Source organism: Anguilla rostrata, chromosome 7, assembly GCF_018555375.3.
Source record: "Anguilla rostrata isolate EN2019 chromosome 7, ASM1855537v3, whole genome shotgun sequence".
NCBI lineage: Eukaryota > Metazoa > Chordata > Actinopteri > Anguilliformes > Anguillidae > Anguilla > Anguilla rostrata.
This window is the reverse complement of record NC_057939.1, coordinates 10,901,847-10,929,450: the sequence shown is the minus strand read 5'-3', so window position 1 is coordinate 10,929,450 and position 27,604 is coordinate 10,901,847. Positions and strand designations below refer to the sequence as shown.

Here is a 27,604-nt window from a genome sequence, read left to right as displayed (position 1 = left end):
CTCCTTCTTTTTGTCTCGCCTTTTGAATTACCCCGTCGTCAACACGTTGTACCGTTAGAATAGAAAAATGACATTTAAGCAACCCTTGTTAAAATAAAACAACTCCTAATTGTCAGTATGTATGAAGACTATGTATAAATGCAGGTTTGTCATTTTAATAAAGTAAGGAATTTACAGCATTACATGTATGGGTTACTGAATTATTGTTCATATACGTTTGAAGTTTAAATTGAAAACAAAATTTATAATTTTTTTCTTAAAATATCTTTTCCCACGATTATTTTAACTGAATAAAGCCTTTCAGCCAATTCTGCATAATGAAAACTACTATTTTGTCTGGGATTAAATACAAGAACCAAGCACAATTTATAGGCTATATATAGTTGTTTACTGGCATCTCTGATAGCATCTACAAAAAAAAAAAAAACTAATATGTAAACACACACACACACACAATTTCATCTAATTTATATGTATATACACAACGGATTACAAATTACGGTTCAGATTGTATCACAAATATATAATTTTAGATAATTGATATGTTACGTTGTTGTAGCCTGCGTTTACGTTGATGTATAAGTCCGTACGCGAGACCGCAAAACAAGTGAGCAAATGCAGAACCATGACCTAGAATCTAAAAAAAAAATGAAAACCCGATTAAGGAGAAAATGAGAACACTGGGGATTATCAGTGACAATTATTTCCTGCATCCCTTTAGTAATTGTACAAAGAATTAAATTATCAATCAAAAAGAAAATTCTTTTCACTCACTGGCGCCTGCATTTCTATCTGTAACTCGCCAATTGCTTATAAAGACAGATTTTAAGAAATGAACCGAATTTCACGACAATATCAAGATCAATTTTCTTCTCATGCATGCAACTGCCATATGCATTAAATAAGTTATTTACAGTGTTAAAAAGACTTTGCATCTGTAGTCGCTGGGTATTCCTGTCGCACGCATCAATGAGCTATTGTATTTTTAGGTTTAGACAAAAAGAACATGTGATTAACCAACAGGGAGCAGGTCAATTAGCAAACGCCGTAGCAGCTCCACAGAGAAAGCTTAAATTAGGAGCCTATTAAACACCCATCTGTTCCGTCTTCATACCAATAGCACCAATTTCTGTAGGCTATATACATTTTTAAAAACAATAGTAAACTAAAGCATTATTATTATTATTATTATTATTATTATTATTATTATTATTATCGTAGTAGTAGTGTCGTTGTTGCTCTTTTTATTTGGGCATTGTAGCCTACCGAAGCGAGCAATTAAATAACGGAAACGGGCACATATTTTTGGGCACATATATACAGTCTTCATTCCTGGTAAGAACACAGTTCCTTAATAAATATTCGGACTTGAGAATAATATAGTTGCTTACCGTGCATAAAAAATACCACTCTTGGATTTTAGGATTTTTCCCACGTCCGGTCTTTAGAGAACAGTCTGTTTTATTCGAATTATTCGGTTAGTATATACCCACACGTTCCGTATATACCTACATGATTCCTCAGCAAATACAATATTTCGGTTTTATAATGTTTATTTAAACGTGTCGAATGTAATTTATCACCGAGTTTTTAATAATCCATTATGAATTTTAGCCTTTTTGTCTTGAGTTAAATCATTTTTTGCAATGAGAAATTAGAATTATTATAATTAATAATAGGCTAATAATAATAATAATAATAATAATAATAATAATAATAATAATAATAATAATATGCTTATGTGAGGAAGATTTACCTCATTGGTGGCCGGGTTTGTCAAGGGGCAATCCATCAATATTTGCCTGCCAGGATGAGCTATCCAACTGAAAGCGTTTGTGTTTATCTGAAGAGTTATTCAGTAAATACTCATCTCCTCGGGCTACTGAGAGCTCAGGGGTCCTCTGATCAATGCACTCAAACGCCTCTTTATATGTTCATAGACTAGGCCAACTATAGTTATCAATGCAACCAAACTTATATGTATGTCTGTATGTATGTATGTGCGTGCATATAGCCTATTTAATGCTACATATATAATATTCCATTCTTCGCCCAGAGGGACAGCTTGTCAGCTTCAAATATAAATTTCAAATATGCAGTTCCCTGGACACAATAGATATATTTCCTCAAACATGATATGAATGCAGAACTGTTACCATTTTATATAAGATCTAGATTTGGATGTGATTCATATGTAATATGTAGTCTACCATAAAAATTTACCTTTAAAAAGTACATACGGTTATATATTTGTTTAACATCTTTTAACATTTAAAAAAAATATTTAATAATTATATATATATATATGATAATTATTAAATATTTTTAAAAATTACGAGAGGGCACGCAGAGCAAAAGAACACAAATACATTCTGATATGTCAAATGCTGTCAGACGGTAAACATTCACAGACCCACCTCGCGCCTGTCATCCTGCGCGATTTTAAATGATGTCACACAAAGCCGCAAGGGGACCTCAGATTTGCCAAACACTTTGCAGTCGAACAAGACGCGTACTAATAAAGAACACCTCTTTCGTGAGGCGGGTGCGTTATAGTGCTCCATAATAGCAGTAGACAAGTAGAGAAAAAAGTTCCTCTGTGGACTGATGTAAGTGAATTGAGCAATTATCTACTTTACCTTCTCCTCTTGGAGGTAACGATTGGCGAGGTCTGGGCTGGGTTATTGACACAACACTTTTATTGAGCAGTCGTGGTAGACATAAGTGCTGATTGTCCGGAGTCAACGTAACGCAAAGCCAACGGCGAGGGGCTGGCGTCGACCCAGACTACCTTGGACGATGTCCTTTCTTGCAGGTCAGTGAGATGTTTTAAAGGTATCTACAAAAGGAACAGCCACGCCAGATTACAAAGTGTTGTTTCTCGTCATGGACAGTGTGCTCTACCACTCAGCGGGAATTTTCGGCTCACCCTCTGCTTCGGGAAACTTAGCTGCTGGAGAAAACATGATAGCCTCCACCAAGCCTCTCGCTTTTTCGATCGAAAGGATTATGGCCAGGACACCGGAACCAAAGTCAATACCTTTTCCCAACTTGCTCCAAGCGCCAGCAACGAAAGCGGACCCAAAGCAAGCGATCCACGTGAGCTCCGCATCCTCGCTACACTGCATGATACCGTTTATGCCACTGACATACGAGACGGGTCACAAACTGAACGTAGGTGGATCAGAACCGAGCCACTTTGACGTCTCCTATAATTCGAATGATTTGGTGAGTATTGGTTTGAATTATAAAAGCGAATTGCAAGATATGCGCCAATCGGTGGGACAATACAAACTTTTCAGACCTCGGGTGGTAAACCAGTCCTCATTTCAAGCGATGGGAACGGTCTGCTACCTGAACTGCGGGGAAGCGCCCTGCCCACCGCCAGCGAGTTTCCTCAACATACACCCCGTGGCTTCATACTTTCTGAACTCACCACTGCATGCGCGACAGAAAGCCCTCCTTTCTGAGAAAAACAAAATTGGCCACAGCGTGGAAAGGTGTCCGTCCAGCGTTGCTTTCAAAGACTTGTCCCAAACTCACATACAACACTACATGAAGGAGAGCGCGCAGATACTCTCGGAGAAACTGTTCAAGAACTCTTCCAAGCTGGGCAGTGCGTCTCCAGGAACCAAGCCCAAGGTTTTCACGTGCGAAGTTTGTGGAAAGGTAAGGTAATAATATGACCTCTCTGTGTGCGTGCAGCACATTTTTGCTATAAAATACAATTTTAATCATGCCTTTTTCTCTTCAATATCTAGGTGTTTAATGCCCATTATAATTTAACACGTCACATGCCGGTGCACACTGGGGCAAGACCTTTCGTCTGTAAAGTTTGCGGCAAAGGATTCCGCCAAGCAAGCACACTTTGTCGCCACAAAATTATCCATACACAGGTAATAATGGAAAAATTAACCACTACCACCTACTGCAGAATAATTGCACCTTGTAATTAAAAAGTCAAACATTTCATTTACGATGCTGTTATAATTCCCACAAAATGTTTTCGAACCCTGTTTGCTTCTAAGTGGTTTAAATCTCCTACACGCGGGAACCTATTATAATAATAAGAATAAGAATTATTATTGTTATCATTTATTTTTTTAATCAATTTTGTCGTTTTTGTTGTAGGCTACAATTTTAACATATTTGTAAAATATTGACAGGTGACAAATTGGGACAAATTATTCAGTTAGCCCGCGGTCCACATTTAGTGCCTTAACCGTTGATTTTCACAAACGGTTAAATTCTTTCAATTCTAAAATAAAAAATAAGGAATATGCGTCAACATCGACCTATACTGATTATTATTAATTTGTAGAGGCTTTATTGTGATGCATAAAATTATACACGATACCTCTTATTAACGTATTTATTTATTCTGCAGGAAAAACCCCACAAATGTAACCAATGCGGAAAAGCCTTCAACCGGAGTTCGACTCTCAACACCCACACAAGGATTCACGCGGGATACAAACCATTCGTGTGCGAATTTTGCGGCAAGGGATTCCACCAGAAAGGTGCCTAGAAAATACATACATAAAGCAGTCAATTAAGATTTTATTAAATCAAAACAATGAATAATGGCTTGCTGAACGTGTTTTATGAAAACTCAAATGACAAAAAATAATGAGAAACATAGCTACGTTATACATTTTGACATTAGCATAGCCTACTTGTTTTGTTGTACTATGTAGAGTTATTGATTGTTGGTTCCTCAGTTTTGCGTTTTGATGCAGGTTATTAATTATTGCTGTTTTTTATGTTAAGGCAACTACAAGAACCACAAATTGACGCACAGCGGAGAGAAACAGTTCAAGTGCAGTATCTGCAACAAGGCCTTCCACCAAGTATACAATCTGACCTTCCACATGCACACGCACAACGACAAGAAACCTTTCACGTGCCCGACCTGCGGAAAGGGATTCTGCCGGAACTTTGACCTGAAAAAACACATCAGAAAACTGCACGACATTTCTCCGGGATCTCAGTCACCTTCGAGTCTTCTTAATGCGAAAGGAGAAGGCCACTAGGTTGGGCGAGGTTGGTTCCCCTGCCATCTGAGACGAGTTTTTTCTCCAATGGAAGTACGTGCTCCCGCATGCGACCTCTGCCTGTGCGCCGTGATTTTGTGGACTAAAGCTCCTGTTAAAAATAAATCATATATAAAAAAAGACAACAAAAAAGAAAACCTTGGAACCCTTCACGCCAATCTTCATAATCCCAGTTAATTTTTGTTTTTATCTCAGGATTAAAAATGATAAAAAAATAACGCTTTTATATTTATTTTAAATGCCATTGCTATAATAATTTAAGAGAATAATTAAAGCATATGAATATATAGAAGATTAATTGTTGTGATGAGTGTGGTACACTGCCCAACTTGATTTCGTGATTATTTATATTATCTTTTTTTTAAATTACACTTATTTGGCAATTGTTGACTTTTTTGTTATTAATGTGAATATATGCATTTAAGTTTTACTGCCAATTATTATTTGAAAGTATCAACATAAAAATCAAACAATAATTGATTTAAAAAAGCTGTTGTGTTCAAGAAAATTGAAAATAATAAAAGGTTGATGGTATACTGTGTATGATCATTTTCTTATTTTTATTTAATTCATACTGATAGCCTACGTGTGAAAATTTTCCATTATTCGACATCCGTTTGTATTAGTAGCTGTATAAAAAATGAATAGTTTCCCATTGAAAATTATTCGTAAATACAAATTAAAAAATAAAAAACTCTAAGGTATTTCATGGACAGATAGATAGATAGGTAGATGGATTTACGAACGTTCATAAATAGTTGCGTCTCAGCTTTTGGCGGTATTATAGGCTACTACTACCACTACTACTACTGCTACTACTACTACTACTACTACTACTACTAATAATAATAATAATAATAATAATAATAATAATAATAATAATAAGTATCAGTAGTAGGCTAGTAGTAGTAGTAATAGCAGCAAAAGCAGCATATTCATAATTCCAGTAGATTTCAACATCTTAATAGACTGAGATATTACCCCAACACTGTGGGTGTTGAAATTAAAGCGAGGAAACTGGTGCACACTCAACAAAATGAGCTGCATTACAAAGCCCTGAAGTTCAAAATGAGGGCGAGGACATCGCCCCCTTGTGGAACATTCCGAAAAGTACATCTGAGCGTCATTTTCCAGCTCCGTAATTATTTACAAGCGTAATTATTAACAACCGCGCAAACTTTTAATGACGAGTAGATAGCACTGGATGCAAAAGTAATTTAAAAACAAACAAACAAACAAAAAAGCAAGACACAGCCTACACGGAAGTTCTTCACAGGACTGATCGTAGCCGAGAAGTTCGTATTTTATGCATATTGAGGGTGTATGGGTTATAATGTGATCTCACCATGGAACATTCATTCTCACCACAGCCAATAAACTACCACGCAGTTCTAATATTCGCCTAATTCAGGAAAAGGTTACATTTAGAAAGAGTTCCGTGAGGTTTCAAACCTGTCTACCAGAGTAGTTATGTGCAACCATTAGTGCCTTTTATTTATTTATTTATTTATATGCATTACAGGGTATGTGTTAAGTTGTCTGTTACACATATTATTATGACATTGACAGGCCTTGAAATACTGCGTGAATGGCCATGAATGGTGGATCAGCTTACTAATTCACTGATTCTGTCTTTCTTGTAAGAAGCAAGTGGGGCACGCCAGAACTGCATCTCTCAACTATGCCCGTGCCCCATATACACATATCAAGGGAGGACCTTTATTAAAATGGTTTCAATTATTATAATTTAAACAGGAAATGGTTAAAATTCATAGGCTCCCATATTTATACGATCCTAACGTATAAACGTAAAAAAGACACATTCCTCTGACTGTTGAAAAAACTAATATGGGTAAATAATCAGTAGCCTAACAAGTAGTAGCCTAATGTGGGTAAATAATCAGTCATCGGTTTTCAGAACACCTCACATCAAACCAAAGGTCATAATATTTTTTTACATAGCTATCAGTGAAAAATCTACTGTTAAATCAACTATAACAGAGTAGGGACAATATGTAGCCTAGGCCTACTCTATTTGAGTTTGCTCAAGAGTTGATTAAAGATTTTGCTGGGCTGTTATCGTAGTAGGCCAACTCTTTTTTGTGGACTTTGTCTATTGCATGTTGAACAGAACTCTTTATTTGAATTTGGAAAAAATGAAAAATGAAAAAGAAAAGAAGAATGCTAGCCAATAGGCCGGGAGTATCGATACTACACTGCTTGTGCAACAGTGCTCACGTTTAGTTGCAGAGGCTCATAAGCATTTCAGACAGTAGCCTACACTCTCAGAAATAAAGGTACACAAGGGTACAAATTCTGTACAAGTACAAAACTGTACCTCTAAAGGAACTAGTGACAAGCGATTGTACCTTTCCAGGTACTGAATGATACCTTTTTTCTGGTAAAGGCAGTTCTGTACCTTCAAGGGGTACTGCCACAGTGGCAAGCTATTGTACCTTTCTAGGTACTGAATGGTGCCTTTTTTCAGAGAGTGAATCAGAAATATCAGGGAACCCAGGGCAATAAGACCTTCCGACACGTTGTAGATCTGAAGTAGTCTATGTCACATATTATTGTTTCATGATTTTAGTTTTAGAAGATACTAGGCTACCATTCGACCTAACGGTACTGCTATAATAAACCAAAGTGAATCAGAGTAGAACAATCACATGGCGTTACAGGACTACAATCGGCTGCATAAACTAAACATTTATAGATTGCGAATTCCCATGCCAAAAGGCGCAAATGCATCGACGTTAGCTCGGCTGCGCCTAGGCATATTTGCATATTTTGTTCTCGCTCTCCCAAATCAAGCTATTGAAAACGTGTAGCCTAGGGCTTCATGGCTGTATAAAAAAGTCCGTAAACTTAATGAGCTGCACTGCGTAGACACTCCAGCAAAACGTTGTTTGTATTCTGTTAAGTATCCTGTACTCATAATAGCGCGACAGCTGCCTCAAGGGCAAGGAGAGGAGGCCGGTGGGCCGATCCCTCGCTCTCAAATCGGATTGGTGTGAGCTGTCCGTCGGGTTAAAATGACATCATGATAGCTTGTGTCAAGTTCGTAAAGAGACAGTGTGCAGGTAAGATCAGGAACTACATTGTTCAATGTGAAAATAAACCAAGAATAAAGGTAAGTAAAAACAAATAAAGCGAATGTAATCGACTGAATGCAAGCTATATCACCACGAATCACGATAGCTCTGATTTACAGACTTGAGTGAATAAAGTTGTAAAACAGCAATCTAAGTAGCTAGCTAACAGTTTAGGCTAATCCATCAGATAGTGAAGATGATCCATCAGATAGTGAATGATTTGTCGCTTGTCATTTGACGGAATATTCCATCAGTCAGATGGGCTAACCAGGTAGTAGGCATTTAAAATCTCAATTTTAGAAATAATACAAAACTTGTTTTGAGCCTAATAAAAAAACAACGACAGACGGACAACATTAGAATGCAGCTTAAACGATGGTACAGCGGCTACAGTGTAAGGCACATGGCATTTTAAATGTTAGAAACTTCGTGAAACATTTTTGTACCTAACGGAACCAACTAGTTTAAATAAGCCTGAAGCAATGTTCTTATTTAAATTAGCTGTGTGAGGTAGAAAGGCGCTAGCTAGCTATTCAGTCATACTGTAAAATCGGCTACATGGGGCAACCATTCCACGAGATAGCTGGCTAATCTCGAGCCACAGGTGTCCAGCTACCACGCACTGTTATAGCAGAGGTTAGAGCATAATTTCATTTTCATGTGTGCTTTCTAAACAAACTGTCTGTTAATTTCATTTAATCGGTCACTGTTTGCTACCGGCTGACATTATCATCTCCCTTTTTAAACAGAATTAAACTGGCTGTAGCTACTGTAGGTCTGTTCGTCAGAAGACGCCCCCTTTATTTCAGTGTCATGCGCTGAAGTTGCCTGCCTGTCGTCTCTCCATCATACAAGGTGGGGTCACCGAGTTAGCTCTGTTGCAAGCTGTTCGTCTTCTGCCGGAAGCAAGGGAAGCCATGCTCCGACTTTTCAGACGCCGGCGCGCCGGGGTGGGATACGGCATTTACAGCCAGCTTCGGTCCCACCACCATAAGAGCGTGATGGCTATCCGGCGAGAGGACATCAATGTGTGGGAGAGGCGCGCGCCCCTTGCGCCCCGGCACATCAAGGAGATCACTAATGCCGGCCACAAGGTGCTGGTGCAGCCCTCTAATCGCCGAGCAATCCACGAGAGAGTGAGTGCGAATGCGTTTTTATTCACTGTCCTGATGATCTATGCTGCTGCGTTAATATCGAATTATGTAGAAGTAAAACCGAACCAACTAGTCTGTATAGCTGTGCCAAAACAGCGTCGTAAAAAGTTATACGTGATCTTTCCCAGTTGGCAGTATGTTAGATTCCCAGATAGGATGTTACCCTTGTGTCATAGAGCAAGGCACTTATCCAAAAACAGCTTTCTATATGAATAGAATGTCTAATGGATGCAATCTAAAGTGCACGAAAGTAACTAGTGGCGTTTTGTAAAGAAACATAATTTCCCTGTGTTTCAGTACTATGAAAAAGCTGGTGCCGTAATTCTGGAGGACATCTCCGAGGCTTCGCTGATCATTGGTGTGAAGAGGCCACCGGAGAAGAAAGTGATCCCCAGGAAAACGTATGCCTTTTTCTCCCACACCATCAAAGCACAGGAAGCCAATATGGGACTATTGGATGACATGCTCAAAAAGGTACTTTTGAGTGTTTTCTAAAGGCATTTTCTTAAAAAAAAAACAAGAACCTTTTGTTACCAATGATGGTGATTTATGATTAAGTAATAAAATAACTATTAAATGAAAGTTTTGATGACATTTTTTTACAATGCCAGTCATCGTTCTGACTGTAATCTGTGCTCTTGTATTCAGCTTGGCAGTGGTTTTTAATCAAGAACTGGCCTTTTGGGAATGTGATAATGTTACTGTGTACTGAGTAGGAGGCAAAGTTTCAGTTCACACGTTCAGCTAGTAAGCTCTTTGCCTCTTCAAAAATGCTTTATCATTTACTTTCACATATTTACAATGGCACCTTTCACATGTAACTTTTTCTTTTTCTCCCTAGGAAGTGCGTCTCATAGACTACGAGAAGATGGTAGATGCGAACGGCTTCCGCATTGTGGCCTTTGGGCAGTGGGCAGGTGTGGCAGGTAAATTCAAATGCTTTACGTTTGACATGGAAAAAAATATGTTGAGTAAATACTGTGTTTGAGTTATTTTTGGGTTTAGTAATGGTCAAGGTATCATTTTTATTTAAGTGTGTTGACTGTCGTGCTATTCACTGGATCCATCGCGTGCGTTTGAAGAATCCCTTTTGCTGGAGAACACTGAAATCTGAATGGCATGTGGGTTCTTTCACTGATTTCAAGTTCATATAAAGTGATCAGTATGGACGGAGTTCAGCACTGCATAATGGCTGATTCACACTGTAAATCAAATGGGCACTTAAGAAGGTTTCTAAGAGCTGTAATTTTAATTCGTTTCTTTGAATGTACTCCTTTGAAAAATTTCACAGGAATGATTAATATTTTGCATGGACTGGGCCTTCGGTTTCTTGCCTTGGGCCACCACACTCCTTTTATGGTAAGTACACCGTGAAATAATCATTTTGCATGTGTTCTCTCCTGTTTGCCAGTTAATTTTACTGCTTGTTTAAACAGTTATGGTTAATTTTCTCCTAAACTGCCGATTCACTGGCCTCTGTGACCTTGTCAGCACATTGGCATGGCACACAACTACAGGAACGTCAGCCAAGCAGTGCAGGCAGTGAGGGATTGTGGGTACGAGGTCTCCCTGGGCCTGATGCCAAAGTCCATCGGACCGCTCACCTTTGTGTTCACTGGAACTGGCAATGTTTCCAAGGTAGGTTGGCTGAATCCAGGTGATTTTGAGTCTTAAAGGGATATTTCACCCTTTTATATGCAATTTTGTGGAGCCTGCCCCATTGTATTTGCATAGTGTGAATGCTAGCGACATCAGATGCTCCTGTTGACCGTTGTCAGCATCGCTGTTCCTCCCAGTCGTCAGGCTCCTTATTCGCTCCCATTTATTTCTGAAGGTCCTTTCAAATTGTTTTCAAAAGACCTGTTTTAAGCAGCGGCCTAAAAACGTGAGCATAATTTGAACAAAGAGCAGCTGAAGGTACCTGTGCAACACGTGTGTCCCCAGACGTGTGACATGAGCCATGATTGCTGTGGCTGTGGGATCAATGGGGCGGTGCGGGCATGACGTGGGCGACCTCAAACATAAACGGAGGGTCCTGTGCCCGCAACAGGACAGTTGTGGGTGCAATCGGTGGCAGACCTGTACAAACACACATTGCATTACAAAATTTAGTACTAAAGAGATAGGAGGTCACATTTACAGATAGGCCAGTTGTGTCCCACTGCTATGGACTTGGGTCATGGCCATGGGCCAGGGGCATTCAGCAGCTGCAGTGTTTAGGCTATACGTGTTCAGGCTCATGGTATTCTCAATGTGAGAGCATTTACAGGGTGAGTTAGTCTGTAGCTTAAGCCCCTCTTATTGGTTCACTGATTGCGTATCTTCCCCATTTTGCAAGGGTGCCCAAGAAATTATCAATGAGCTCCCATGTGACTTTGTGGAGCCCCATGAACTTAAAGAGGTCTCCAGATCTGGAGGTAAGACCAGTCTTACTGTTATAGTGTTACTCACTGCTCAATTAGTGCTTGATAAGCCTGTTTATGCTTGATAAGCCTGCTTACATCCTGCTTGTTCAAACTGTAGACATGACTAAAGTGTACGCCACGGTACTGAGCCGACATCACCACTTGGTGAGGAAGAGTGACGGCGAGTATGACCCACTGGAGTACGAGAATCACCCGGAACTCTACACATCCCACTTCAGAAAGAGCGTGAGTTGTCCCGTTTCAATGTCCTTTTTTCAATTAGGTCCTCCTACCCTTTCAGTTAACTGCAGGAATCTTCATTCAGCAACTTCATACGCCACGCTGCCCATTTTGGGGTCAAAGAAAGTACATATCTGCAAGTACTAAGCACCTGCTACAGGGACGGAATGAGAATTTCAGCTGTCACCTTGTCCCTTCAGCTTCAAATTTGGTTTAAAGTTCTTCAACACAGCTTTGCCCCCTCCCCCCCTTCCCGGTACACCTCCAGACGGTTCACCTCCTAAACCTAGCCTTGCATGCTCGCAGTCTTTAGTTTTAATGCTCGGAGCTGTAGGTTGAAATAGATATGGTTTAGCGAGTCAGCACGTGGTGTATTTTTAGCTGTTCCTGGAGCTCCTGGGGTGTCTGGGGTCACAGAGCGGACAGGCCTCTGTTCAGGTTCTGATTTCGGGATGTCAGATACTGTTCAGTCAGAGGTCGCTACGCCTTCACAGCATTACATTACATTTATTTGGCAGATGCTTTTATCCAAAGCGACATACAAAAAGTGCATTTCATGGTCATAGACAACTGCTAAACACAGGTTCAGTAACGTACAATACTTATTTTGTACAGCTATTTCTAGCCAAGAACACAGATAAGTTCACACAGTGAACACTATTCAGACCTAACCTCTGCAAAGCCAACTAGGCAGAAGAATAAGCTACAGTATTAGGACAAATACAAATTTCCAGAAAGTGCTGGGATGGGGCAACATGTAACAAGTGTCATGAAAAGGGGGGAGGGGGAGAGATTTAGAGTGAAATATACAGCGTGGTGGTGGTTAGACTAGGTATAGTCTGAAAAGATGAGTCTTCAGGCCACGGCGGAAGATGGGTAGTGAGGGGGAGGTTCGGAGGGGGACGGCGAGTTCGTTCCACCACTGGGGAGCTAGGGTGGAGAAGCTCTGTGATCCCTTTGGGCGGGTGGGAGGGGTTACAAGGTGCCCTGCTGCCGTAGAATCGAGTCATGTCCTGCAAGTAGATGGCGGCTGTCCTGTTGGCAGCAGTGTAGGCAAGGGTCAGTGCTTTAAACCGGATCCTGGCAGCGACTGGTAGCCAGTGGAGTGATCGCAGCAGAGGAGTGACGTGGGAGAATTTGGGATGCGTGGATTAGAGACACATGCACTGATCTTAGATTGGAAAAATGAGGCTTTAGCTGACGTGAGGGCAGATGTGAAAGCAGCAGGGTATGATATGCGGTCAGGTCATCAGAGGATCGGGATTTCCTCCACTTCCTCTCTGCAGCCCGCAGTGATGTTCTGCTGGAGCGTAGTGACTCAGTCAGCCATGGGCAGGGGGGTGAGGAGCGTGCTGGTTTGGAGACAAGAGGGAGTCGAGGGACTGGGAGAGGCAGGAGTTGAAGGTGGAGGTAGCAAGATCAACTGGCAGGTTAGAGAAAGATGCAGGAGGGGGAAGTGTAGACAGAGCAGTGGAGATGAGGGAGGATTGTGACAGAGTAGAGAGATTTCTCCTGAAAGTTACTGTGGGTGAGCTGTTGGATGAATTGAGGGGGAGTAAATAGGAGAGGGAGAAAGAAAGAAAGAAGTGGTCTGAGACATGGAGGGGAGTCACTGTAAGTTGGGGAATGGAGCAGCTTCTGGTGAATACAAGGTCTAGTTGGTTACCAGCCTTGTGTGTGGGGGGGGGGAGAGGACAGGGATAGGGTGAAAGACTGGAGGAGTGAGGCAACCCTGGACAGTTGGGAGGTCTCTGGTGGGAGGTTGAAGTCTCCCAGTAGAATAGCAGGAGTGCCATCCTCAGGGAGGGAGCTTAGGAGAGTGTCCAGCTCGTCCCGGAAAGAGCCGAGTGGACCTGGAGGACGGTACAGAACTATAATGTGAAATTTTGAGGGATGAGTTACAGTGATTGCATGAGATTCAAAGGAGGAGGAAGTAGGGTTAGGACTGGGGAGGACACAGAACTTCCAGCACAGCAGACTCCGGGGTTTCTTTTTGCTCTCGGCTGCTTTCCGTTATTGATACTGCAGTGTTTTTACAAATGCAGAAGAGAAACTGCTTTTGCCAGCATCTTCACATTTGGCAGGAAATGTTCAGTACCTATTCGTCTCATATTCGTATTTCTGCAGCGCACAAACAAGCAGATCAGTTTTCTGGTGGTTAAGCAACCACTGCGGACAGCAGTAGATACTGTGATTTAATTTTAAAAACTCATCCGCAGATTGCCCCCTACACTACCTGCCTGATAAATGGAATCTACTGGGACCCCCAGACCCCTCGCCTGCTCAGACGGCCGGATGCCCAGGCGCTGATGTGCCCCGTCGAACGCTCGGTCTATGTCACAGAGGGCTCTCCCGTCCTGCCCCATCGGTGAGGTGCCCACGTGCCCCCAGCTTCCCATGCCCTCTGCCAGGCAGCCCAGCACCCCCCTCTCTCTCTCTCTGTTAAAAAAAGAAAACAGGCCTGGCCTTGGAAGCTCTGGGTCATCGCTGTTGTGATGTCCACCCTGTGGTCATAACGTTACACTGTATTAAGTCCTTGGAACTGCGGTAGCCCATATCCCATGTGAATAAAATGGCGTATTAATCTTACTGCAAAACAGATATCCAATGTCCATTATTGCATTATTCATTAACTTGAAAAGTGTCTTATCCTGGGAGATATTCATGCCCATGTTCATAGCTTATGTTTTATAATATTATTTATGTACTGAAAGGTGTTTGTTGAGCAGTCAGGTGAAGTACCTTCCTGTACAATACAGCAGCAGTGTCCAAGTTGACCCTGCATATTTATTAGAATAATGATAATACTTCTAATTATACATCACTTTTCACCTTCAGAAACATCTCAAGGTGCAAGCCCTGTGATCATTAAAGGAGTACCATGGTGATTTTCACACTTTCTCGGTTTTATGTGCTATTTGCACAAGAGGCATTGAAGAAACACAATGAGCTAAGTATTAAATATGTCCATTCTGTATTTTTTGAGAAATATGCGTTTTAAATTCATCGTCCTATTTTCAACCGGTTGAGAAAGTTGTCATTTTTCTACGTCACGAATACAGTAACCACTCCCATTTCCACGCCCCGTAAAGAAATCTGACAGGACATACCGTCCTGCTGTTCAGACAATGCAAATATTTGACTAACGTTAGGTTCACTTATATTAGAGTGCCTTTAGATTATTTCTGGTTATATTCATTTAGCTAGCTAGCTAACGTTAGCTAGCTATTAGGTTTGCTTTCATAAGGCAATGTTATCGATAACGTTAGCTTGCTAGTTTGCTTTTATGAGCACGTTATAGTTGTGCTTTTATCTTAACTTGGCTAGCTAGATAGCAAAATTTATAATTGGATATAAGTCAACGTCCTTACCTTAGCTATCTATCGATACCTGATATACTACTAAGCTAGCTAGCTTGTGAAAATTCAGTCTCCCAAAGAGAGAGCGTATCATGGGGCGAGCTATGGTAACGGGGCACGGTCTGTCAATCATAGCTAACTGACGGTTCTCATTACCACGCCCAGACGGTTCGGGTGAATTTTTATAGTGGTAAATTTAGGCTTAGAAAAATAAGTTTTAAAGTACATTGAAATGACTGAAGAATAAAAAAAATTATGCACATTTGTTTTGTTGTTGCCTGAACACAACTGGGAAGTGTCACGTTCAACCACCATGGTACTCCTTTAATTACTGACCTAACAGTTAACAGTTGTTATGGATTTGCACAACAGTTGCTTATGAATAATGTTTAGCAGTTTGAACCAGATATCCCTCATGTGATTTAAAAAAAAAAACTGGATAAAAAAAAAAAAAAAATATTTGGACATTGAAAATCGAAAGGTCGCAAAAGGTAGTCTGTTACCGTCCCTAATTTTTTCCCTCTTTTCCTTGGTCTCTCTCTCGCTCCCTTTCCCTCCTTTTTCCCACTTGCTGTGTTTTTGATGGTTACATTATTAACACCCATGGCTTAATCTTTTGTGCAGTCTGTAGGGAGAGTGTCCTCATTCAGTAATCCAATGTAACGTAATCTCCCCTCCCTTGTGCGTGTTGTCTTTCAGGCTCATGGCCATTTGTGACATCTCAGCTGACACAGGGGGCTCCATCGAGTTTATGACAGAGTGCACCAGCATTGATAAGCCATTCTGTATGTATGATGCCGACCAGCACATAGATCACGGCAGGTACAAAATGTGCACACGTCACCAAAAGACTGTGCACACAACAATACCCCTCTTCTCGCACGCCGCCCACTACTGCCACGTTACGTACATTTCGCCCGCGGCATAGAAACCGTTAAATCCTTTTTTTTTATCAATCGTGTCTTGCGTGTTTGGAGAATGTGAGCGCTGCGCTCACGCCTGTGGATAAGCCCGGTGTTTCTCTCTGCAGCGTGGAAGGCACGGGCATCCTAATGTGCTCCATCGACAACCTGCCCGCCCAGCTGCCCATCGAAGCCACAGAGTATTTCGGGGACCGCCTTTGCCCCTACATCTGGGAGATGGTAAGGAGTGGCGGACGCGTAAGCGGACGTCCCCGTGGAAGGAGGCAGGCGGGGCTCTGGAAGGCTGTGGGTTATTTAGTTTCGCAGCGGAGGGGATTAGGCATCAAGTTCGTGGCAGCACAATGCCCACGCACTAACTAACGTTGTTGGTGGATGTGTAACCCTAACCCTAACCCTAACCCCGTCTCCGTCTCTGCAGCTGTCCTCAGACGCCACTCGGCCTTTGGACCAGGAGGACTTCAGCCCGCAAGTCAGAGACGTGAGTGTGCGTCTGGAGAGGCGAACGGTTGATTCGCCGGTCGGTTCGCCGCGGTTACGGTTTGACCCTGACTTTAGAAGAGGGTGCAGCTGTTCCGTGCCCTGTGTTTACAGCCTGCGTGTTCTCTCTGAGGCGTGGCTGAACCTGGTGTCTGTCTCTCTACTCTCGGGACCTGTTGCTGGGTTATAGCGGGATTGCATAATCGTTCCGTTAGGAGCTATAAACGGTGATGTCTCAGCAGTAAGGGTTTCTCTGCCTTTCCGAAGCTTCTCAGTGAGGTGACAGCATTGAATGTCCGTGCTGGAAAGTGTCCTGTCAGCCAGATTTTTTAAAATCTGTTTGTCTGTTTTTAATTAAAGGCTGTGATTACATCGAATGGAAAGCTCACTCCAAAGTTTGAATATATTCACAAACTTCGAGAGAAAAGGTACAGTCTTTTTTTATCTGTTTCTTTATTTCTGTAATGACAGATTTTTTTTGCTAAAGTTGTTGATATATGATATTGCTCACACTTTGTCAGAAATATATTTGAGAACTGTGTATTATATTAGAATTGTGTATGCATATTGTGCTACATTCAAGTAGTTGTTCTTATCATTTTGAAATTCAAAGTTTGAGCTCAGGGTAATTCAGTTCAGATTAATATGGTTGATTTTTACAATATATGGGTTCATGTTAAATATGACATTTTGTCTCTCATTACTTTATTATAAAGGTAACATGAAATATACAACATTTCCTAAATGCATGTTTTCACAGTACACCATCATGTATTCGTGTGTTAATTTTGTTTTTAAAGAATTATCCAAAGATTGCAGGAAAGGTAAAAACCCTTTTACATTTGAAAGCTACAATTATTTTGGGCAAACAAGTGGGCATATAGCAAATACAATTATTGCTTTTTGTTTTGTTTTCCAAACTTGATTCCAAATGTAGATTGTTACAAGCTGTGGCAAGTTTAAGCAAGCATAACTAACGCCTACCGGCAGCAGCATCAAGCCTAAGCTAGCGCAGCTCAAATTTAGCCGTAGCGTGAAGTAGAAGCTTCTAACTGCAGAAGCTGTCCCTCAAGCCCCTGCTGGAGAACTTCTGTAAACCACGTTCATGTTGTTGTAGGTCTGCCCTCCGCTCTGTGTGCTTAATTGCCAGTAGGCTTTGAGCTGCAGGGGTGGCGAGACTAACTGACTAACCCACCTTGTTGTTCCTGGACAGTGCAGTCACGGTATGGCGGTGTGCCCTCCCTGCCTAGTGCCTTGCATGGCTATCGCGCGCCACCACTGAGGCTGAAGTCTACCTCATAGAGAGGGCTCTCGTGGGTAGACAAGTCTTTTAACTCTCACTGTTCCGTCCTTCCTCAGTCTGTTGTCTTATCTTATAATTTGGCATGCAAACACCAAATCTCATTTGTTTATGTGATTTGTTTAAATCCTTTAATTCATTTTCCTTTTTAATTTCTGAAAATCTCCACAAGTCTCATGACAAAATTCAGCATGCGTTAATGCCCCAGTGTCTGATTGGAATCCAGTGAGCGCCTCATCATTTCACTCACCACATGTTCACCGACCGTTAGAATAGGCCAAACTAGACATGATTGAAGATAATTAACATTGATTAGACACAGTTCATTTGATATTAACATATTAGGGTAAAAGGATAAGTAATTATTAAGTATTATTATTTAAAAGAGAATAAATAATTTGTAAATTCATGGAATAGTGGTTATTTTCATTGTACGCGCTAGTATTAGTAATTGAGTACTGTTACTTTAAGAAGTAGGAGTATCATGCTATATTTGCTGTGTGTTTAATGCTAATGTTTGGGTGCTCATAACCTGTTCAGCCATTCAATGGTAGCAAACGGTTGTCTTACCGCATTCGCTTTCTTTTTTAACTTCGTGGATTATTGACCATTTAATTTCGGAAGTTTAATAAATCGTTCTGTTCATTTTTACAACGTTTTCTGAAGTGGACTTTTTCGAGTGTGTGATTCTTGAACACAACTTTGAAAGAAAGGTACCAGTGAACGAGTAAGCCACATGCAATTTCCCTGGACAATTTCAACGTCTACAGTTGTACTTTTTATTGTTTTGCGCTGCTTCACTTTGGTAACGTTTACTTGCATTCCAGTGTTTTTGCCAGGGAAACATTACTTTTATTTTATTGCATATTGGTGACGTATCTTGTGAGGTGGCTGCATGGCTGAAGCCCCATTCTAGTAGCTTTTCTCTTTTCTGTGAGTTTGCTATTCCATTTGAGGCTGAAACAGTGGACTTGCTGGCCTGGTCTGAAATGTTGTTCGCTGTATTTACAGTTCAGATCTTGCAGATGTCTTTCAGTGACACCTTATACATGTGCTCCCAATCTAAAAGACACATTCTGGCAATGTGGTGGGTCAGGTTCTAATGACGTCCCAGATATTGGTCTCATGGCCTCTTGGTATATAACGATAGCAATTCCATATGGACCTCTTTTCCTGATTAGAACAGCAATGAGATGCAATATTCATTTACGATGAGGCAGTCAGATTAAAGGAAGGTCACTGTAAATTAGCCCTGGTGCATTTTTTGTCCCATCATTCCATGGTCATGTCTGTGCTCATGCTTGTCAGTCTAAACAGGAAATAAAAATTAACCCCTATGGGGTTTTATTGCCATTTTTCTTCTGTTAAGCCCACCAAGCCTTACAGATTTAACTCAGTCAAAAAAATAATAATATGGAGCTTTGGTGTCATGTCTTTTTTTTTAACTTAAAAAAAAAGAAAAAAAAAATTAAATTGGCAGTCACTTTTCTTCCCCTTCCAATGGACATTTACATCATGGTTAGTTTCTAATTACTGTTGTGTTGTCCTTGGTACCATCTTAATTAAACGGAATCCTCCAGCACGATTGTGAAAGGATAAATCAACAGACCGCACGCCAATTGTTAAGGGCTTAATTGCGTGCATGTTCACGCATGCCCTGTCACATCCAATTAGGTTAATGACTCCACTGATTGGATGTTCACGACTCTCTGGGGAACCGAAGTAAACGGCTGATTTGGGGGGCCGCTTGTTCAAGTGCGTTTAGCACCGTAATAGGGTAGCCCACACCGCTGAGCTGTAGACGTTGCTCTTAGGCACTCTCATTTGTGTTATTTATCGTTACAGTGTCATCTTCTTGCATTTTCATTGGCAGCATGAGTTTATTTGCTAGTTACGTATGTGTGTTTGTGCCCTTCCCTTTTGGAATGAACCCGTGAGCTGTGCTGCGGTCATGACCTGTCCTCATCAGGGGGTCACGCCCGGGCAGCTGACTGGCGCGTGGCGAGGGGGCCCTGCCTGAGTCTCAACGCGTGCCGTTCTGGTTTTTTTTTTTCCCGGCTTTTTCAGAGAGCGAGCGCAGATCCTGAAGATGAGCGGCAGGAAGCGCGTCCTCCTCCTCGGATCCGGCTACGTTTCCGGTCCGGTCATCGAATACCTGACCCGGGACTCTGGGACCCAGGTGACCGTAGGTAAGGGTGCCTGCAGAAGGCGAACGGCTGCAGCTGAGATGCATGAGAATTGCACTGTAGTGTTGATCAGCTCTCCCATGTAAAACTGCGGTTTTTAAACCCAGGAAATGAATCAAAAAACAGTTTTAAGTGAAATGTTTGCATTTGCCAAAAGCTGCGAAAGACGGCAAATGAAATCGATCAGCCTAATCTCCATCAAGGGGGGTGTCCTATCCTGTCTCCAATCCTGTCCTTACTGCAGCCTCGGTGATGCTGAATCAGGCAGAAGAGTTGGCCCAAAAGTACCCAAATACTATACCCATTATGCTGGATATCACCAGCCAGGAGGCACACCTGGAGTCTCTGGTCAAAGACCACAACCTGGTCATCAGGTAAGAGTCGCTCGTACCGACCGAAGCACTACAACGATAAGATCAATCTGGATAATCTCTGCCTAACAAACTCTATCAGCTGCACGTAATGATAAAATAGGTAGTGACCACAAAGCCACAGGAACACAGACACACAGGAACATGCAAACAAGAACGCATGCACAGCAACCATACAGTAACTCAGACGAGACATGTCAAAATCACTAAGGAAGCCTACAATGTGTCCAGTACCTGTTCCTGAGGTGGAAAGTGAAACTTATGTTTCACTCCATTGAAAAAAAAAAAAGATAAAAATAAAATTAAATGAATTAAAATAAAAATCTGTCTTTGTCCAGCTTGCTGCCTTATGCCTTCCACCCCATGGTGGCCAAACACTGCATCAGTCAGAAGGTGAACCTGGTGACAGCCAGCTATCTCAGCCCAGCCATGAGGGAGCTTCAGCAGAGGTAAGGCAGCTTGCGATTGAGCATTTGGAACTGGGGCGAAGCACGGGGCAACGAGACCTGCTGCGTAGCCAGTCCACGCTCGCTGTGGACTCAAAGGAGCGTTCATCCTGACTGACATGGTGGCGTAGCGCCATTAGCTCGCATTAGTTATAATTACAACAGCCTGCAGCGCTTGCTGTTCTTTTGCTCGCCTCGCTTGGCGGTTAGGGTCATGTGACCGCGTCACGTGACAGTGACAGGCCTTCTTTCGTCTGTATCCAGCGCAGAGGAGGCTGGCATCACCATCGTGAACGAAATGGGGCTGGATCCTGGCATAGACCACATGCTGGCGATGGACTGTATTGATCAGGCCAAGGCAGACGGATGCATGGTAGGTATTAGACTTTGCGCGATGGCGTGTGAGCGAGAGAGAGCTCGCACATGTGCGCGCCCGCTTGTGTGCGCGTGCTTCAGTCGTTAGCATTGCTGGTCTGTTGATTTGCCCATGCATTAGACGCCGAGTGGCATCTTGTCAGTCTTGTGTTTTGTGAACCATATTGATTGTGGTTCCAACAGATTGGCAAGCCATGTGTTTCCAGTTTGTTCTTTTTCACTGCCCTAAGATGATGATGTGGTTTCACTCGAACCAGGCAAAATCCTGCAGTGTCAATACTAGGAAGCGTTGTGCAATATCCCCGCGTACTTCTTATCCAGAGAAACTTACAGTGCAAACGCTGGTTAAGAGGTCAGCGATTAAATTGCTGTCAAGCTCCAGAGGGTGAGCAAAGTGCAAGAAGTACCATGTGATATTCCCTGATTGTTGAATAACTTGAGGAGATCATTGAAGAGTGAAAAGAGGAATCCTCCAAGATACTCATTTGATACTCAATTAAAACAATTGTCACTTCTTTGGCCCTCTATCGGACAGAAAAAGCAATATTTTCTGTTTGAAGGGCGACAAAAGAATAGCCCTTCTGCAGGACTAAGATATACAAGTTAACATTTATAGTTAGAGATCTAAAACTGGTTTTAGATCTCTAACTATAATATCATAGTCTGCTTATGATTTTAGCCCCCATATGCGTTACTGTTTTTTAAATAAAGTTGGGGCTGAAGTTGCTGTTCCTTGTGTGCGGGTGCAGGTGGAGTCCTACAGCTCCTTCTGTGGAGGCATCCCAGCACCCGAGTGTACGGACAATCCTCTGCGCTACAAGTTCAGCTGGAGTCCCTATGGCGTCTTGCTCAATACAATCAGCCCTGCCGTCTACCTGAAGGACAACAAGGTACGGTGGCCCCAGAGGGCCATAAGACCTCATGAAATCCCAACACGCAAATCTCCTCAAAGATTTAGCATCGCTTTGTACCGTGGAGTTAATCCTTTCTGACTAAACAACTAATCTCCATATTAATGTGTGGAGTGTACAGTACAATATGTTGTCAGACTAGTTTTTCAACAGGATGTCCTGTAACCAATGGAAAGTTTACTGAACTTCTAGGGTAGCTCCATGAGAAGATATAGCCCACTGAATGTATTTGGATTGTATCTGCAGCTGATATTTTCTGTTAATTTACAGCTGGGGTGGCCAACCCAGCTCCTGGGGGGCCACAGGGTCTGCTGGTTTTTGTTTTCACTAAATACAATAACTGCTTAGACCATAGAAACCAGGTAAGGTGAGTTATGTGTGGAATCAACTTCTTTAATTGATCAATTAAGCGCAGAGTAAAAAAAAAAAAACCAGCAGACCTTGCGGCTCTCCAGGACATGGAGTTGTCCGATACCGCCCCATGTACTGCCCCAATAATACTGTGCGGTCTTAAAACACTGCCACCTATGCACAGGTACAGATGCAGCCCAATACTTTATTTGGATCCGCAACTGAAGTCAGTCAAATTGTCACATCACAAAATGGGAGCACTTGTGCTTGATGGCTAATGCATACACACAACTAAGGGGCTAGCGTGCTAATCTGGGTTCTGTGGTACATACGTACATACATACGCACACACACACACACACACACACACACAGACACACACAGATATCATCAGTGTTTCTGTCTGACGGTTATGCGGTCGCCCGGTTGCCAGGTGATCAGCATCCCGCCTGGCGGGGCTCTCCTGGACTCTGTGGCGCCGATGGATTTCCTTCCCGGCTTCAACCTGGAGGGCTTCCCCAACCGGGACAGCACCAAGTACGCCGAGCCGTACGGGATCGAGTCGGCCCACACGCTGATCCGGGGAACGCTGCGCTTCAAGGTGGGCGCGTCTGCCCGCGCGTCCGCGCTGAGCCTCTGTGCCGATGCCGCGCCTGAACATCGGGGGTATACGTTTCTCGCCTCTCTTGTCTTCCTGCAGGGCTTCTCCAGTGCGATGAGTGGCTTCGTTAAGCTGGGCCTGATCAACGCGGAGCCGTGCCCGATGCTGGACCACTCCGCCAGCCCCGTGTCCTGGGTGCGGTCTGCGTTGGTTCTGCGCGTGTCACACTGCACACACGCTTGGTTTCTTTTTTTTCCTCAACACATTTATGTATTATACTGCAGCAGGTCTTTGTAGAGATGAACCTTTAATTTTTCAGATTTTAGGTTTTTTACATTTTTTTTTTCTTTAGACCAGTAAAACAAGACTCGTAATAGACCCCAGCCTGTAAGCCTGTAAGTTAAATGAGTTGGTGTCAGCAGATTGGGGTTATGCATTCTCACGTTCCCTCTCCAGAAGGAGCTCCTGTGTCACGTGATGGGGTTGCAGTCGTCAGTCAGCCACAGCAGCTTCTTGGAGGCCGTGTACGATCGGATCGGAAAGGAAGACCACAGGATGGAGACCCTGAAGTGGTGAGAGAGCGTTCTGTCTTTGCGTTCCGTCATTGTGACATCGCTGCACACAGACTCGTCTCATTGGACAGCGTCTGCGTTTCTTTAACCGATCAGGTTCGGAATGCTCAGCGATGAACCGGTGCCTCATGCGGACTCCATCCTGGACGCTGTGGCGAAGCATTTGGAGACCAAGATGCCCTACGGTAAGTGGGTGGGCAGTTCTTCTGCGTATGTTTTTTGTGAGGTGTGTGTGTGCGCGCGGAGTGCGTGTCTAACTTCCCCATCTCCTGCAGTGAAGGGAGAGAGGGACATGGTCATCATGCGGAACGACGTGGGGATCCGGCACCCCGGCGGGGAGCTGGAGACCAAGCACATCAGCCTCGTGGTGTACGGCGACCCCAACGGCTACTCCGCCATGGCGAAGACCGTGGGCTACCCGGCCGCCATCGCCGCCCGCATGGTGCTGGACGGTCAGTGACGCGCTCGCGCTTTCTGCGCGGATAATTCACTGCGTTATCAGCGCCTGTCACCTGGCAACATTCATGCGGTCACTTTAAAACTGACGAATAGCACGAGGAGACATTAATGCTAATGAGTTGATCAGCTGAACAATCTATAACAATGTGTTAAAAATATATACTATGTTATGTACTAAAAATATATACTAAAAATGTATAATTAAAATTTTTTTTTTAAAACTTCTTTTCTTTGTAGAGGAAATCGACACAAAGGGGTTGGTGATTCCGCTGACCAAGAAAATCTACGGTCCTGTTCTGAAGCGCTTGCAAGAGGAAGGGATCCAGTTCACCGCAAAGAGCACGATCTCAGAGTAGCACTTCCTCAGCAGCTAAGCAATCAAACTAATCACTGCAATGGCAAACGGTCCTTTCTTCCTATTGCACGGTCAGCAAAGCCCATGGGCCCGGACAGGCGACGAGTGAACGCATCTGAACCCTACTGCAATAACTAGTCCTTACATTTCATACAACGCGATACCATCAGATGTTCGGAAACACCACGAGTTGAAGTATCCTTGGTTAATCCTGACCTTTAGATGCTCGCTTGGCCTGCATTAAAAGTGCATTCTGTTTACTCCTGTCAGTTTACACCTTTAGCTAAAGCGTACTTTGCACGCATTCAAATTAAGCATTTATAATCTCCACCCTTAAGCAGTTAATACTCACTCACACCCTGCAGAGAAACACCAGACATACTGTAACTCCCTTTGGCCCTCGGAGAACCTGTCTTGCCTGCAGCCGCATTAAATTAAACTGTACAGTTGTCAGTTAATAGCTACCCAAAAACAAACATTAACGTTCTATTTTTTTATGCAGCTGTTTCATCTGCTCTTTAGTATTGATGCCTTATTTTGTGGCTCATATATTGACATTCTCCAACCCCTGACGTCAATAATAAGTGTCTAAACTACTGTAATATTTTATGGTATACATTGGGATGAGGTTTAATATAAATGCGCCAGTGGAGATTAGAGGTCATATTTAAGCACATATTTATATGTCGTCAAAAGTCTATTATGTTATAGCCCCACACTAAAGCACATACTGTATAATGGTTTTCTATGGTGTCAATCAGTATTTATTCCAGTTTGGATTGAGACTCTGGTGCTAAAGTTAATATATAATCCCCTTCCTGTTACATTAAAACTCTTAACGGTTTTTGCTTTATGTCTGGGCATGTGATTCTTAATCTTCTGACAGTGAGGTTAAGGTGTTTGTATCTCGCAGGAAATAAATAATCTATTTTATGTGGTTGCATTGTGCCTTTGTGAATATAAATCAGATCAATGAGCGTAAAGTCTTTAGCGAATCAGGACTTTTGTGCTCCAACTGTCGGATACTTCCTTTCTCCTGTGTGGGTTTTTGGAGATTATGGGATGCGCGTGGGCTGGACGTGCCCATCATTCTTCAAGTTGTCTCGTCTTAAAATGCCAATAAAATAAAGGACAGCAGGAACAGGAACAAACCCACAGAGAAGCAACTCGGTGCAGTGAAACAGCTTGGCCTACACAGTGCACTAATAGTGATTAGAACTTGAGAGAGAGAGGCTGACTTGGCTTCAAGACCATTATATATACGGTAAGCAAAGCGGGCATTTACAGAGTCTTCCTAGAGACGACTCCCTTCATGAAGGCTGTTTGCATTTGCTCCTGATTTTTTTTCAGGTAGCCTGGCCACTTGTCCCCTCTCATTACACTGACATCTGGATAAATAACTTCAACAGCATAATATTATTTATGATGATGGAAAAATATTATTCTGCATTTGGAGGAGAAAACAAACACTCTCCACTTACAAGTTAATTCAAAAGTACCCCCCCCCCCCCCCATTTGTAGATAAGTCCTTGGCACTTTGGCAGCAGTTACAAAGTCACATTAATTAATTCCTGTCTGTTTTTATTTATTTTTATTTATTTTTTAATACGTCTATGAGCTTTGTAAATTCACATTTAGACTTTGGAATTTCTGCCCATTCCTACAATTTTGCTCCGACTCCAAACTTAGACAGGGCATTGGTGGAAAGCAATTTTAAATCATACCTCAGATTTTCATTTCTTTGTGTCACTGTCCCGTTGGAACCCGGGTCATGGGCTGTGTTTGGTTTGTGCCAGTCACACCACTTTGCATTCTGGCCACAGAGCTTAACCTTAGTCTCAACAGACTGCCTTTTTCAGACAGCCTTGGTCTGTCACTCACCCACTTTATTTATTTTCATTACAATTGATTTCACTTAATGGTGCCCTCAGGAAAGTTAAAAGCTTTGCCAAACACCAAGCAACACTGATTAAACCTTTTTTTGTACCCAATCTACATGCATCATTTCATCTTGTTACTGTGTGAACAGTTAATCTGATGACAATTAACTGATTTCCTTTTTTTGTAAGGGAGGGGAGAAGTGGATACTGTAGACGAGCATATTCAAATCAGGCCACCAAGCTAAGAATAATTGGGTGCGTAATTACAAAGTTGAAAATGTAAATGAGGTTGAAGTGTAGCTTGTATATTAAGATGTCTGGATTCTTGACCCATTTTTCCCCTCTTAGAAAAATGGGTCAAGTGTCCAGACACCTTAAGACACAAGCTATACTTTAACCTCATTTGCAAACTGTTTACATCAGTATGGGTTGGGCAGCCCCAATCGGGGGCGTGTCTGTAGAAATGCAAGTTTGGTTTTTAATGTGTTTCTGTTTAAACCTGTGGTGCCCAATCGTGCCACGTAGGTCTGAAAATATGCAGGTTTTAACTCCAACCAATCACTACACCTGCTGATTTCACCTCTGTTTCAGCCGGGATGTTCACTGGTTTAAAATAGCCCAGACCAGGTTTCGACTCAAACGGTGGTGCATTTTTCTATTTTGGTGGCGTTATGAATGTGCCACACATATGAATGCACACAAAACACAGATGCAAGAAATATTTGATTTCATCTTTGAAATTCAAGCTGAAATTCAGTAGTATTATGAAAGGTTGAAAAATGTAAATGAGGTTAAAGTGTAGCTTGTATTTTAAGATGTCTGGACACTTGACCCATTTTCCCCACTGAAAAAAGCAACAGTTCCTTGGGAGTCTTAGACTGGATTAAGACATGGAAATTAATTGAAATAACAATTTTCTGTGGGGATTATTCCATATTGTATCTCCATGAAAGCACCGTCTCTGTCTCCAAAATGCTTAATCCGCCGTCCCTCAAAGATTAAGATCAGTTTCTTCATATTTTAATATTTTTTCTTCAAGACCCTGTAGAGGTCATTTCTTGCCTTCATTAATTTCAAACTAATCAGCTTT

General features: G+C 42.3%; 2 protein-coding genes across 3 annotated transcripts; both read left to right on the top strand.

Moving 5' to 3' along the window:
• The first annotated feature begins 2,499 nt into the window (after positions 1-2,499).
• fezf1 (FEZ family zinc finger 1) lies at positions 2,500-5,588 on the top strand. The gene is made up of 4 exons (XM_064342747.1): positions 2,500-3,669; positions 3,762-3,896; positions 4,388-4,520; positions 4,771-5,588. Exons 1-4 carry the CDS (start codon positions 2,887-2,889, stop codon positions 5,031-5,033), a joined length of 1,314 nt encoding a protein of 437 aa, XP_064198817.1. The 5' UTR covers positions 2,500-2,886; the 3' UTR covers positions 5,034-5,588.
• Positions 5,589-8,048: 2,460 nt separating this feature from the next.
• Positions 8,049-25,567, top strand: aass (aminoadipate-semialdehyde synthase). 2 transcript variants are annotated; one of them, XM_064342743.1, is made up of 25 exons: positions 8,049-8,187; positions 9,005-9,285; positions 9,601-9,777; positions 10,145-10,229; positions 10,595-10,662; positions 10,795-10,941; positions 11,642-11,720; positions 11,827-11,954; positions 14,168-14,316; positions 16,007-16,129; positions 16,338-16,449; positions 16,649-16,708; positions 17,068-17,135; positions 17,508-17,531; positions 20,075-20,196; positions 20,438-20,567; positions 20,903-21,013; positions 21,275-21,383; positions 22,135-22,275; positions 23,081-23,248; positions 23,348-23,443; positions 23,705-23,820; positions 23,917-24,005; positions 24,096-24,272; positions 24,517-25,567. In XM_064342743.1, exons 2-25 carry the CDS (start codon positions 9,067-9,069, stop codon positions 24,633-24,635), a joined length of 2,817 nt encoding a protein of 938 aa, XP_064198813.1. In that variant the 5' UTR covers positions 8,049-8,187; positions 9,005-9,066; the 3' UTR covers positions 24,636-25,567. The 2 variants fall into 2 exon arrangements, with proteins under 2 accessions (XP_064198813.1, XP_064198814.1); XM_064342744.1 differs by lacking the exon at positions 17,508-17,531.
• The last annotated feature ends 2,037 nt before the right edge of the window (positions 25,568-27,604 follow it).

What these genes read in the sequence shown, in the direction of transcription:
- fezf1 (XM_064342747.1), top strand. Translation starts at nt 2,887, where the DNA reads ATGGACAGTGTGCTCTACCACTCAGCGGGAATTTTCGGCTCACCCTCT. An exon ending in ACAAAATTATCCATACACAG is followed by an intron (nt 3,897 to 4,387) that starts GTAATAATGGAA and finishes TTTATTCTGCAG; the next exon opens with GAAAAACCCCACAAATGTAA. An exon ending in CAAGGGATTCCACCAGAAAG is followed by an intron (nt 4,521 to 4,770) that starts GTGCCTAGAAAA and finishes TTTTATGTTAAG; the next exon opens with GCAACTACAAGAACCACAAA.
- aass (XM_064342743.1), top strand. Translation starts at nt 9,067, where the DNA reads ATGCTCCGACTTTTCAGACGCCGGCGCGCCGGGGTGGGATACGGCATT. An exon ending in CATCCCACTTCAGAAAGAGC is followed by an intron (nt 11,955 to 14,167) that starts GTGAGTTGTCCC and finishes ACTCATCCGCAG; the next exon opens with ATTGCCCCCTACACTACCTG. An exon ending in GCCCCTACATCTGGGAGATG is followed by an intron (nt 16,450 to 16,648) that starts GTAAGGAGTGGC and finishes CCGTCTCTGCAG; the next exon opens with CTGTCCTCAGACGCCACTCG.